The sequence below is a fragment of the Zophobas morio genome, unplaced genomic scaffold (genome assembly GCF_036711695.1).
Source record: "Zophobas morio isolate AGI-343-1 ecotype UQ-CSIRO unplaced genomic scaffold, CSIRO_AGI_Zmor_V1 ptg000008l, whole genome shotgun sequence".
Taxonomy (NCBI): domain Eukaryota; kingdom Metazoa; phylum Arthropoda; class Insecta; order Coleoptera; family Tenebrionidae; genus Zophobas; species Zophobas morio.
Window position 1 is genome coordinate 1,785,605 of NW_026972113.1, and position 13,116 is coordinate 1,798,720.

Sequence of the window (13,116 nt, forward strand, 5' to 3'; positions counted from 1 at the left end):
TTATAGCAGGTTTGAGGGCGACGTGAGCACTGGGGTGTTTGTGAAAATGAGGCATGATTTTGTACACTAATCTTAAAGGTACTTAAAGTTCAAGACACTACAAGTGTCTGCCTGTGCGTCTGTCCGTCCGTCCTGATTTGTTGTCAAATTTTGTATTTATATCAGGAACTGCGTTTTAAATTGTATAACATAATATAGTTCTACACATGTAGTTTATGACTCCGTGTTGAGTTTCCAGACTTTTGGAAAAAAATCAAAATGATGAAACAATATTTTGCAAATTTTTAATCCAAATATATTTGCTTATCCCTTCCAAAAAATTGACGACGTCACCACAAAATATTGCTTTAATATATCCTATCATCAACGGACAAAGTATGATGAGTCTATACTTATGATTTATTTTTAATATATAATTAATATTTTTTAAATTTACTTAAACAGGGTGCCGCCCTCTATTTTTTCAGAGTTCATGTCATTTGCCAAAATAAGTGTTTCCTTTGCAAGTACTAGCCCCGCCCACCCACCCGTTATTTTCTCAGAAGATATGCCATTTGCCAAAATCAGTCTTATCATATCAAGTACTAGCCCCGCCCACCCACCCTGTATTTTTTCAGAGAGTATGACGTCTGCCAAAATCAGTCTTATCCTATCAAGTACTAGCCCCGCCCACCCGCCCCTATTTTCTCACAAGTTATGTCATTTGCCAAAATAAGACTTATCTTAGCAGGTATTAGCAAGTACTTCCCTCTGAGAAAAAAAAGGGCGTGTGCGTCCACCCGCCCTTTTTTTACTAGTACTTGCTAACATTAGACTTATTTTGGCTTGGTAAGATAAGACTGATTCTGGAAAATGACATATCATCTGAGAAAATAATGGACGGGTGGGCGGAGCTAGTACTTGCTAAGATAAGACTGATTTTGGCAAATAATATATCCTCTGGGAAAAGAGGGGGCGGGTGGGCGGGGCTAGTACTTGGTAAGAAAAGACTGATTTTGGCAAATGACATATCTTCTGAGAGAATATGGGGCGGGTGGGCGGGGCTAGTACTTGCTAAGATAAGACTGATTTTGGCAAATGGTATTTCCTCTGGGAAAAGAGAGGGCGGGTGGGTGGGCCTAGTATTTGTTAAGATAAAACTGATTTTGCCCTTATTAATCTTGTAAAAACTTGTAAAATTTAAAGATGCTAAATTGCAAATTTCTCAAAATAACGTACTTTTCTTTCAAATTCTTTAAAAAAATAAAACACCAGTGGTCCCACACGGTTTTTAATCTTTTTCAAAAACAAAATCTCGACAGTAGGAACCTTGAAATTCTTTCAAATTCTTTTTCTATTAAGATCTTAAAAAAAAGAACACTAGGGCACTTCAAGATTGTTTCAAATTCTTTAGGAAAGCACCGGAGATCCTAAAGGTTCTTTTAATTTCTTTTTAAACAGAACAACCGGGACGCTATATTTTTTAAATTTCTTAAAATAAGATATACAAAAGACTTTCTTTCAAATTCTTTCAAAAAGTAAAACACAAGTGGTCTCATAGATTTTTTGATCTTTTTCAAAAACAAAACATCGACACTGGGAACTTTGAGATTCTTTCAAATTTTTTCAAGAAGGACCAGAAATCCAGAAGGTCCTTTTAATCTTTTTCAAAAATCATACACCAGACGTCCCAAACGTTCTATTAAGATCTTAAAAAAAAGAACACTAGGGCATTTCCGGATTTTTTCAAATTCTTTAGAAAAGCGCTGGAGATAATCAAGGTTTTTGTAATTTTTTTCAAAACAGGACACCTGGGACCCTTCATTTTTGAATTTCTTAAAATAAGATACAAGGAACTTTTTTTCAAATTCCTTCAAAAAATAAAACACTTGAAGTCCCAAACGTTTTTAATATTTTTCAAAAACAAAACCTCGCCAGTAGGAACCTTGAGATTCTTTCAAATTCTTTCAAGAAGTACCAGAAATCCAGAAGCTCCCTTCAATTTTTTTCAAAAATCATACACCAGGCGCTTGAAACGTTCTATTAAGTTGTTTAAAAAAACAGCACATAGGAACTTCCACATTCTTCCAAATTTTTTAGAAAAATACTAGAGATCTTCAAGGTTATTTTAATTTTTTTTCAAAACAGAACCCCAGGGATCCTTCATTTTTAAATTTCTTAAAATAAGATACAAGGGACTTTTTTTTCAAATTTATTCAACAAATAAACACCAGTGGTCTCATGGATTTTTGAATCTTTTTCAAAAACAAAACCTCGACTCTAGGAACCTTGAAATTCTTTCAAATTCTTTCAAGAAGGACCAGAAATCCAGAAGAACCTTTTCATTTTTTTCAAAAATCATACACCAGATGCCCCAAACGTTCCATTAAGTTCTTAAAAAGAAGAACACTACGGCACTTCCGGATTCTTTCAAATAAACCACCTGGGATACAAAATTTTTAGATTTCTTAAAATAAGATATACAATTAACTTCCTTTCAAATTTTTTCAAAAAGTAAAACACCAGTGGTCTCATAGATTATTTCATCTTCTTCAAAAATCAAACATCAACACTAGGAACCTTGGGATTAATCAATAAAATAAACTGACACATTCATTCATTTTTTTGAGCCACTTGTTAAAGCAAATCTAAAAAATATGAATGAAATCATAAATTACAAGTAAAAACCCATCATATTTTGCACATTTCGGGTAGATTTGGGAATTAACTTGTTACTATGGAGTATTTACAAGATTAATAAAGGTAAAATTAGATTTATCTTAACAAATACTAGGCCCGCCCACCCGCCCCCTCTCTTCCCAGAGGATGTCGTTTGCCAAAATCAGTTTTATCTTAACAAATACTAGGCCCGCCCACCCGCCCCCTATTTTCTCAGAGGATATATCATCTGCCAAAATAAGATTTAAGTAATCAAGTACTAGATCTGCCCACCCGCCCTTTGCTTTCTCAGAGGGTATTACTTGCTAGTACTTGCCAAGATAAGTCTTATTTTGGCAGATGACATATCCTCTGAGAAAATAGGGGCGGGTGGGCGGAGCTAGTACTTGATTACATAAATCTTATTTTGGCAGATGATATATCCTCGAAAAAACAGGGGGCGGGTGGGCGGGGCAAGTACTTGGTAAGATAAGACTGATTTTGGCAAATGATATATTCTCTGGGAAAAGAGAGGGCGGGTGGGCGGGCCTAGCATTTGTTAAGATAAAAGTGATTTTGCCCGTATTAATCTTGTAAAAACTTGTAAAATTTAAAGGTGTTGAATTGCAAATTTCTTAAAATAACATACTTTTCTTTCAATTTCTTTCAAAAAATAAAACACCAGTGGTTCCACACGTTGTTTAATTTTTTTCAAAAACAAAACCTCGACACTGGGAATTTTGAGATTCTTTCAAATTCCTTCAAGAAGGACCAGAAATCCAGAAGGTCCTTTTAATCTTTTTCAAAAATCATAGACCAGACGCCCCAAACGTTCTATTAAGATCTTAAAAAAAGAACACTAGGGAACTTCCGGATTCTTTAAAATTCTTTAGAAAAGCACTGGAGATCTTAGAGGTTCTTTTAATTTCTTTTTAAACAGAACACCCGGGACGCTATATTTTTTAAATTTCTTAAAATAAGATATATTTACAAGAGACTTTCTTTCAAATTCTTTCAAAAAGTAAAACACCAGTGCTCTTATAAATTTTTTGATCTTTTTCAAAAACAAAACCTCGACACTAGGAACCTTGAAATTCTTTCAAATTCTTTCAAGAAGTACCAGAAATCCAGAAGCTCCTTTTAATTTTTTTCAAGAATCAGACACCAGGCGCCTAAAACGTTCTATTAAGTTGTTTAAAAAAAGAACACAAAGGAACTTCCAGAATCCTCCAAATTCTTTAGAAAAGCAGTGGAGATCTTCAAGGTTTTTTAATTTTTTTTCAAAACAGAACCCCCGGGACCCTTTATTTTTAAATTTCTTGAAATAAGACACAAGGGACTTTTTTTTCAAATTCCTTAAAAAAATAAACACCAGTGGTCTCATGGATTTTTGAATCTTTTTCAAAAACAAAACCTCGACACTAGGAACCTTGAGATTCTTTCAAATTCTTTCAAGAAGGACCAGAAATCCAGAAGATCATTTTCATTTCTTTCAAAAATCATACACCAGATGCCCCAAAGGTTCTATTAAGTTCTTAAAAAGAAGAACATTAGGGCACTTCCCGATTCTTTCAAATTCTTTAGAAAAGCACTAGAGATCCTCAAGTTTGTTTTTATTTTCTTTTAAACAGAACACCTGGGACACAAAATTTTTAGATTTCTTAAAATAAGATATACAAGGGACTTTCTTTCAAATTTTTTCAAAAAGTAAAACAGCAGTGCTCAGTTTTATCTTAACAAATACTAGACCCGCCCACCCGCCCAATGTCTTCCCAAAGGATATGTAATTTGCCAAAATTAGTCTTATCTTACCAAATACTAGCCCCGCCCACCCGCCCCCTATTCTCTCAGGGGATATGTCAATTGCCAAAATCAGTCTTATCTTGCCAAGTACTAGCCCCGCCCACCCGCCCCCTATTTTCTCAGAGGATATATCATCTGCCAAAATAAGATTTATGTAATCAAGTACTAGCCCTGCCCACCTGCTCTTTCTTTTCTCAGAGGGTATTACTTGCTAGTACTTGCCAAGATGAGTCATATTTTGGCACATCACAGATCCTCTGAAAAAATAGGGGTGGGTGGGCGGGGCTAGTATTTGGTAAGATACGACTGATTTTGGCAGATGATATATCCTCGAGAAAACAGGGGGCGGGTGGGCGGGGCCAGTAGTTGCTAAGATAAGACTGATTTGGCAGACGACATATCCTCTGAGAAAATAGAGGGCGGGTGGGCGCGGCTAGTACTTGCAAAGGTAAAACTTATTTTGGCAGATGACATAAATTCTGAGAAAATAGGGGGCGGGTGGGCGGGGCTAGAACTTGCTAAGATTAAAGTGATTTTGCCCCTATCAATTGTTAAATTTAAAGGTGTTAAATTGCAAATTTCTTAAAATAACATACTTTCCTTTCAAATTCTTGCAAAAAATAAAACACCATTGGTCGCACACGTTTTTTAATTTTTTTCAAAAACAAAACCTGGCCAGTAGGAATCTTGAAATTCTTTCAAATTCTTTTTCTATTAAAATCTAAAAAAAAGGAACGCTAGGGCACTTCAAGATTCTTTCCAATTCTTTAGGAAAGATCCTCAAGTTTGTTTTTATTTTCTTTTAAACAGAACACCTGGGACACAAAATTTTTAGATTTCTTAAAATAAGATATACAAGGGACTTTCTTTCAAATTTTTTCAAAAAGTAAACCACCAGTGGTCTCATAGATTATTTGATCTTTTTCAAAAAACAAACATCAACACTAGGAACCTTGGGATTAATCAATAAAATAAACTGAAACATTCATTCATTTTTTTGAGCCACTTCTTTAAGCAAATCTAAAAAATATGAATGCAATGATAAATTACAAGTATAAACCCATCACATTTTGCACATTTCGAGTAGATTTGGGAACTTAACTTGTTACTATGGAGTATTTGCAAGATTAATAGGGGCAAAATCAGTCTTATCTTACCAAATACTAGCCCCGCCCACCCGCCCCCTCTCTTCCCAGATGATATATCATTTGCCAAAATCAGTCTTATCTTACCAAATACTAGCCCCGCCCACCCGCCCCCTATTTTCTGAGTGGATATATAATCTGCCAAAATAAGATTTATGTAATCAAGTACTAGCCCTACCCACCAGCCCTTTATTTTCTCAGAGGGTATTACTTGCTAGTACTTGCCAAGATAAGTCTTATTTTGGCAGATGACATATACTCTGAGAAAATAGGGGCGGGTGGGCGGGCCTAGTACTTGGTAAGATAAGACTGATTTTGGCAGATGATATATCCCAGAGAAAACAGGGGGCGGGTGGGCGGGGCAAGTATTTGGTAAGTTAATACTGATTTTGGCAGACGACATATCCTCTGAAAAAATAGAGGGCGGGTGGGCGGGGCTAGCACTTGTTAAGGTAACAGTGATTTTGCCCCTATCAAACTTGTTGAATTTAAAAGGTGTTAAATTTCATATTTCCATAGTAACGAGTTAAATTCCTGAATCTGATTGGACATTTATTTTTTAACAACTCAGTCATTGATTTTTCTGAGCCACCCTGTATAAGAAAATTAAAAAAATATATTAATCTTAATATATATAAATCTCGTGTCACAATGTTTGTCCTCAATGGACTGCTAAACCACTTAACCGATTATAATAAAATTCGCACACCATGTGCAGTTCGATCCAACTTGAGAGATAGGATAGTTTAAATCTCAAAATATAGTCGCCATTTTAATTTATTGCTAATTATTTGTCTGTTATTATTTGACAGTCACAATTATCTGTTAACTCCAAATGATTCTAACAGATGTCGATACCTGTCGACTGGGTTGAGTAAGTAATCAATAGATGGCGCTGCTTTGGTAAATCTACGAACGTGTCATATAAGCTACATTTTAACATCATAATTACCACGTGTTGTTGACGCTATAAAATTAATTAAATTTATTTTGTAGTGAACGAAATATTGTGTTCAACGTACTTCCCCTTCAAATCTCAATCCAGTGAATTTGTGTACCAACATCAACATTTTCGTCTGTGTTCGTAAATAATTTCATTGTACTAAAGGGTTATAGTAGTAGAAAGTCAAATAAGGAGATCACCATATTTTTTTACAAATACCATCTGTGTGAAAAAGTATAGTGGACTCCGTGACTGATGTTCTCTTATTGTTCCTCTTAGATTGTTTACTATAATGTAATATAACAAAAACTTTAGCCACAGCAACGCGTGGCCGGGTCAGCTAGTTATCTATTAAAAATAAATCGCAAGTATAGACTCATCAGATTTTGCACATTTATGATAGGATATTTTCAACAATATTTTGAGGTGACGTCATCAATTTTTTAGGGGGGATGAGTAGATACATTTTGATCAAAATCTGATTATATGTCTAATAAAAATCGCGAGGGCAGACAGCCGGACAGACGGACGGACAGACAAATTATCAATACATCCCCATCAATATTGTAATGACGTCACCTTAAAAATTTGCTTCTAAACTCTAATTAAAATTTCTTCTTCAGAAGCGCCCGAACTTGTTCGAATTTTTTGCCCTCTTCCCCTGATTATCTTACGTTTCCACCCCAGGTAGCCTCCTCATTATTCGGAGCATCATCTGCGCCGCGATGCAGCTATTCTTCACCAAAGCAAATCCAAGTCGGGGCACAAAGCCGAGTTTAAACATAATTAAGCCCTAATATAATACACAGCATACCCGAATAGATTACAGTGTCGCTGCTCCACGTTGAATCCGGGACATTCGGCACGGAGGCAGTGGCGGGTGCGCTGTTGTATTCCGGAAGAACAGCTCACACTGCACGCCGACCAGTCGCTCCAAGCGCTCCACCCTGGAAGTCAACCGGAAATGGGATTAATGTACGCACAATACACTTACCCGAAGGATTACTCGGGATACAAATGGGAGATTTCTTGAGGGCGCTGGCGGATAAATTATTCCGTTAACTCTTGCCGAGTTGACGGCGGCGAACACGGAAGAGGGGAACAATGCGGTCGCAAAAACACCCTTTGATAGGGGGTGATTAATACGGCGAATAAGTAAGGTGAGAAACCCCGGAATGGGGGAATTGACATTTTTAAACTGCGGAAATAGTTAAGGGGTGACTTTGCAAGTGCTCATTATTACATTAAAAGCACTAATCTTCCAAAAATCCCCACTAGAACGCCGCTGAAAAATAAACCCAAACTCTGCTCGTAAAAACTTCGCTCGTTCCTCGTTCCCAATCTAAAAGAAATAACCCACATAATTACTCCGACAGTGCTCCCTTCAAACACGAAACAGGAAAACACAAACAAAGAGACAAACTCGTTTAATTATCTTTCATTAATTCAAAATTGTTGAACCTTTTCCACCTTGCTTAATAAAATTTGCTTAACCCACTCAACACCAACAATGTAATTTTACGGGCGTATAAAACCGGGGAAGGAGACGTAACAAAGTTTACTGTTCGGTTCAGCTTAAAACGTCGCAGGTCTCGGCAATTCAGCAATTTTTTTCACTCGGAGAAGAAAAGAAACACGTGTAGAAAACACCGTCTTGCGAAGGCGCGACGAGTATGGCTTTAAAGCACTCGTAAATTATTTCGTTAAGTATCTGAGGCCGGCGCTAGCGCTACATTGTGTTTTAATTGGGTGAAATTTAATTTATGGACAAAAGAGAGATTAGCTCGGGTACACAATTAGTTGAAGTTAATTTTTTTAATTGCTGGGTGGGGGAGTCGAAGCATAGGAAAGAGAAAGTTTCTTCGATTCGGGGACGGCAAGGCGGCGTGCGGGGGTGGGTGGACGATTTATTTAAGTAATAGTAAGATATCGCAACTTTTATGCAAAACCTAGTCTACCTACTTCTGGACTACCACAGGGGTCTAATCTCGGACCTTTATTATTTTTCCTATACACAAGACTTCAAGAAAAAGTAAACCTACAATTTTGATGAAGATCAGAGTGGCTCGAAACTGGTGTCATTTAAATCACAGTTGTCCTTTCTTGGTATTCTCTGGGAAATTTACAGTTTGACAGTTCGCCGAGAAAAAGTGTTGCTAATTTACATCGAAGCAAAGTAATATTGCATTTATAAGTGTTAAATAATCTAGAAGAAGAAAAGAAGCATCGTTTCATTTTTACTTAGTAATAAACGCAACTTCGCCTCTATTTACTCTCCGATAAGGGTCACACCCAGCCAAAACTCGCATTCCGGTCGAAATTGTCACTTCTCGGTATTCTCTGTCCCCAGTTCGCATACCACGCAGGTCACTTGTGTACAAACTAAAATTAATCTTACATTACCCTACATTATCTGACACAATTAGAAGATGGCCAGGGTGTGGACTGTGAACTTACTGGAACGGACACTTCTCAATTACTATTATTTCAGTCAATTACTAGAATTTGTAGGTAGGCTCAAACTACAACGAAATTTACGTGTTGACCAAATTCTTACCCTGAATTAGTTTTAATTTTATAAATACCCTATCTGAAATGTTCAGAATATGATGAGTCTATACTTGTGATTTACCATTCCACTAATACTTTTTGGATTTGTTTATACATACAGGGTGACTAAAAAAAAATGACTGAGTCAATTTATTTTATTGAAGAAATCAAGAATTGCAAAACTGAATAGTTTGAAATCTTGTCAATTAGTTAGAAAAAGAAACCTGTCCTGCTCTAATAACATCGAGAATATGCTCAAAATCACACTAATATTAGGTCTAATTGTGCCGACCATAGTTATAAAATTCACAAAAGTGTAGTACATTTCAAAAAGCAAAAAAAAAAATTCAGTGTATAAACTTCATAATTTTGGTTTAAAGTTTATCAATCAAATTTGACGCTTTATTCCGACATCTTTTCGGTGACAAATTTAATCTTTGCATACTTCAGCGTAGTTAGTGAACTCGTTGTGACCACTGAAATATACAAAGAGTAAATTTTGAAATGGAACGAAAGTCGAAGAATACTTTCAAAGCCACGATCAAAATGTATTTGCTTATCTTCGCCAAAAAATTCATGACGTCATCGTAAAATTTGATATGATGAGTCTATACCTGTGATTTATCATTGCAGTAATATTTTTTAGATTTACTTATACAGCCTGTCTCAAAAAAGGTCACTTCGATTTTCGATTTTTCGTTTTTTCGACCAACAGTTTCACGAATTAGATTTTTCAGTTTCCATTTTTCTATCAACTTTTCGATTTTATTACTTTCTAATTTTCTGATTTTTCAAATTTGCGGTATTTTGATTTTTCGAGTTTTCAGTTTTTTCGTTTTCCGATTTTTTAATTTTTCGTTTTTTTGATTTTTCGGTGTTTCGATTTTTTAATTTGCCATTCTTTCAATTTTCGATTTTTCGTCTTTCCATTTTTAGATTTTTTGATTTTTCTGTTCGTCAGTTTTTAGACTTTGCAATTTTTTTGTACTTTTCGATTATATTTTACTTTCTGATTTTTTGATTTTTGAATTCTCGATTTTACGTTTTTAATTCTTCGATTTCCGATTTTTCAATATTCCGGTTTTTTAATTCTTCTATTCTCGATTTTTCGATTTTCCATTAATCATAAAATTTTTCCATTTTCTGATTTTACGATTTTTCGATTTGCGATTTTTCGATTTTCGTTTTTCCGCTTTTGTGGTTTTTCGATTTTTCTGTTTGTTTCAGTTTTTATGGTTCTGCAATTTGCACCTTTTAGATTTCAATTTTGTTACTTTCTGATTTTCCATTTTTCGATTTTTTGATTTTTTTTCGATCGTCGTTTTTTCGATTTTCATTTTTTCGATTTTTTGATTTTTCAATTTTTAGGCCTTGCAATTTTTTTACTTTTCGCTTTTTCGAGTATTTGTTTCATCGAATTTTCGATTTTTCGAGTTTTCGATTTTCGATTTTTCGATTTTTCGGTTTTTCCATTTTCCGATTTTCGATTTTTCGATTTTCCATGTTTAGATATTTTTCGATTTTTTTTTATTTTTCGATTGTTCTGTTCGTCAGTTTTGAGACTTTGCAATTTTTACTTTTCCACTTTTCTATTATTTTAGTTTCGGATTATTCGATTTTTGAATTTTCGTTTTTTTTTTCATTTTTCGATATTCCGATTTTCGATTTTTCGATTTTCCAATCTTCGATTTTTCAATTTCCAGTTTTCGATTTTCCACTTTTTGATTTTACGATTTTTCGATTTTTCTGTTCGTCAGTTTTTAGGCTTTGCAATTTGTTTACTTTTCGATTTTTCGATTATTTTACTTTCCAGTTTTTTGATTTTTGAATTCTCGATTTTACGTTTTTAATTCTTCGATTTCCGATTTTTCAATTTTCCGGTTTTTTAATTCTTCTATTCTCGATTTTTCGATTTTCCATTAATCATAAAATTTTTCGATTTTTCGGTTGTTTTATTTTTCGACCTTCGATTTTTCAACTTTCGATTATTCGATTTTCCATTTTCTGATTTTACGATTTTTCGATTTGCGATTTTCGTTTTTCCGCTTTTGTTGTTTTTCGATTTTTCTGTTTGTTTAAGTTTTTATGGTTCTGCAATTTGCAGCTTTTAGATTTCAATTTTGTTACTTTCCGATTTTCCACTTTTCGATTTTTTGATTTTTTTTCGATCGTCGTTTTTTCGATTTTCATTTTTTAGATTTTTTGATTTTTCAATTTTTAGGCCTTGCAATTTTTTTACTTTTCGCTTTTTCGAGTATTTGTTTCATCGAATTTTCGATTTTTCGGTTTTTCCATTTTCCGATTTTCGATTTTTCGATTTTCCATGTTTAGATATTTTTCGATTTTTTTTTATTTTTCGATTGTTCTGTTCGTCAGTTTTGAGACTTCGCAATTTTTACTTTTCCACTTTTCTATTATTTTAGTTTCGGATTATTCGATTTTTGAATTTTCGTTTTTTTTTTCATTTTTCGATTTCCGATTTTTTAATTTTTTGATCTTTCGGTTTTTTAATTTGTCGATTCTCGATATTCCGATTTTCGATTTTTCGATTTTCCAATCTTCGATTTTTCAATTTCCAGTTTTCGATTTTCCACTTTTTGATTTTACGATTTTTCGATTTTTCTGTTCGTCAGTTTTTAGGCTTTGCAATTTGTTTACTTTTCGATTTTTCGATTATTTTACTTTCCAGTTTTTTGATTTTTGAATTGTCGACTTTTAGAGTTTTCAATATTATGAATTTTCGAATTTTCGGTTTTCCTATTTTTCGATTTTTGATTTTTCCATTTTTCGGTTTTTTGATTTTCCAATTCTTGGTTTTTCAATCTTGCAAATTTTCGATTTTTCAGATTTGTGAATTTCCAGTTTTTCGATCGACCTACGTATTAGATTCATTGAATTTTCGATTTTCGGTTTTTCCATTTTTAGATTTTTGATTTTCCAGTTTTGCATTTTCAGATTTTCTGTTTTTCGCGTATCTGATTTATCAAATTTTCGATTTTTCGGCTTTTCGATTTTTCGATATATGATTTTCGAATTTTCGATTGTTCAGTTTTCCACTTTTCAGCATTTAGACTTCAATATTTTTACTTTTCGATTTTCCAAATTTTCGAGTTTCAATTTTCAGATTTTTGATTTTTCAATTTTGTCTTTAAATCTTTGAACTTTTCGGTTTTGATTTTTAATTTTTCCATTCTTCGGTTTTTAGACTTCAATTTTTCGATATTCTATTTGCCGCTTTTCAGAATTTTCGATTTTCAGTTTTCAGACTTTCGATGATTAGAATTTTGGATTTTTCAGTTTTATGATTTTTCGATTTTTAAAAAATCTGAGTAGTCGAATTTTCGATTTTTCAATTCATCGATTTTTCTATGTTCAATTTTTCAATATAAATTTTGCAATTTTTAATTTGTCCATTGTCGATTTTTAGAATTTTCGGTTTTTCAATTTTTCCATTCTCAACTGTTAGACTAGATTTTGTTACTTTCCGATTTTTTGGTTTTCCATTTTCCAATTTTCAGAATGTTCAAGTTTCTTTATTCAGATTTTCCATTTTCCACTTTTTCGATTTTAGATTTTTCGAATTTTTGTTTTTCCAATTTTTTGCTTTTTCGATTTTTCTGTTCGTTTCGGTTTTTAGGCTTTGCAATTTTTTTTACTTTATATATTTTGATTATTTTAATTTTCGATTTTTTTAATTTTTGTTTTTGATTTTTTTAATTTTCAATATTACAAATTTTTGACTTTTCGATTTTTTGGTTGTCCCGTTTTTCAATTTTCGATTTTTCGATTTTTGAGGTTCGTGAATTTCCACTTTTCGATCGACCTAGGTATTTGATTCATTGAATTTTCGATTTTTTGATTAGCCATTTTTAGATTTTCGATTTTTACTATTTGTATTTTTCGATTTTCTGCTTTTTGCAATAGTGAATTTCAGTTTTTCCGATTTTTGGTTTTGCGCATATTTGATTAATCAAATTTTCGAAAAAGTTACCATGCTTACAAAAACTTCAAAACACCTACAATATTTCAAAGTATTCA

At 33.6% G+C, this 13,116-nt stretch overlaps 1 protein-coding gene across 3 annotated transcripts in view; it reads right to left on the reverse strand.

Moving 5' to 3' along the window:
- Positions 1 to 13,116, reverse strand: part of LOC135125012 (uncharacterized) — a 93,912-nt gene that overhangs the window by 27,763 nt on the left and 53,033 nt on the right. For all 3 annotated transcript variants that reach the window (XM_064050287.1, XM_064050288.1, XM_064050289.1), the window contains exon 4: positions 7,343 to 7,475. In XM_064050287.1, coding sequence (XP_063906357.1) covers positions 7,343 to 7,475 — 133 coding nt within the window. The remainder of the gene's footprint in view (positions 1 to 7,342; positions 7,476 to 13,116) is intronic.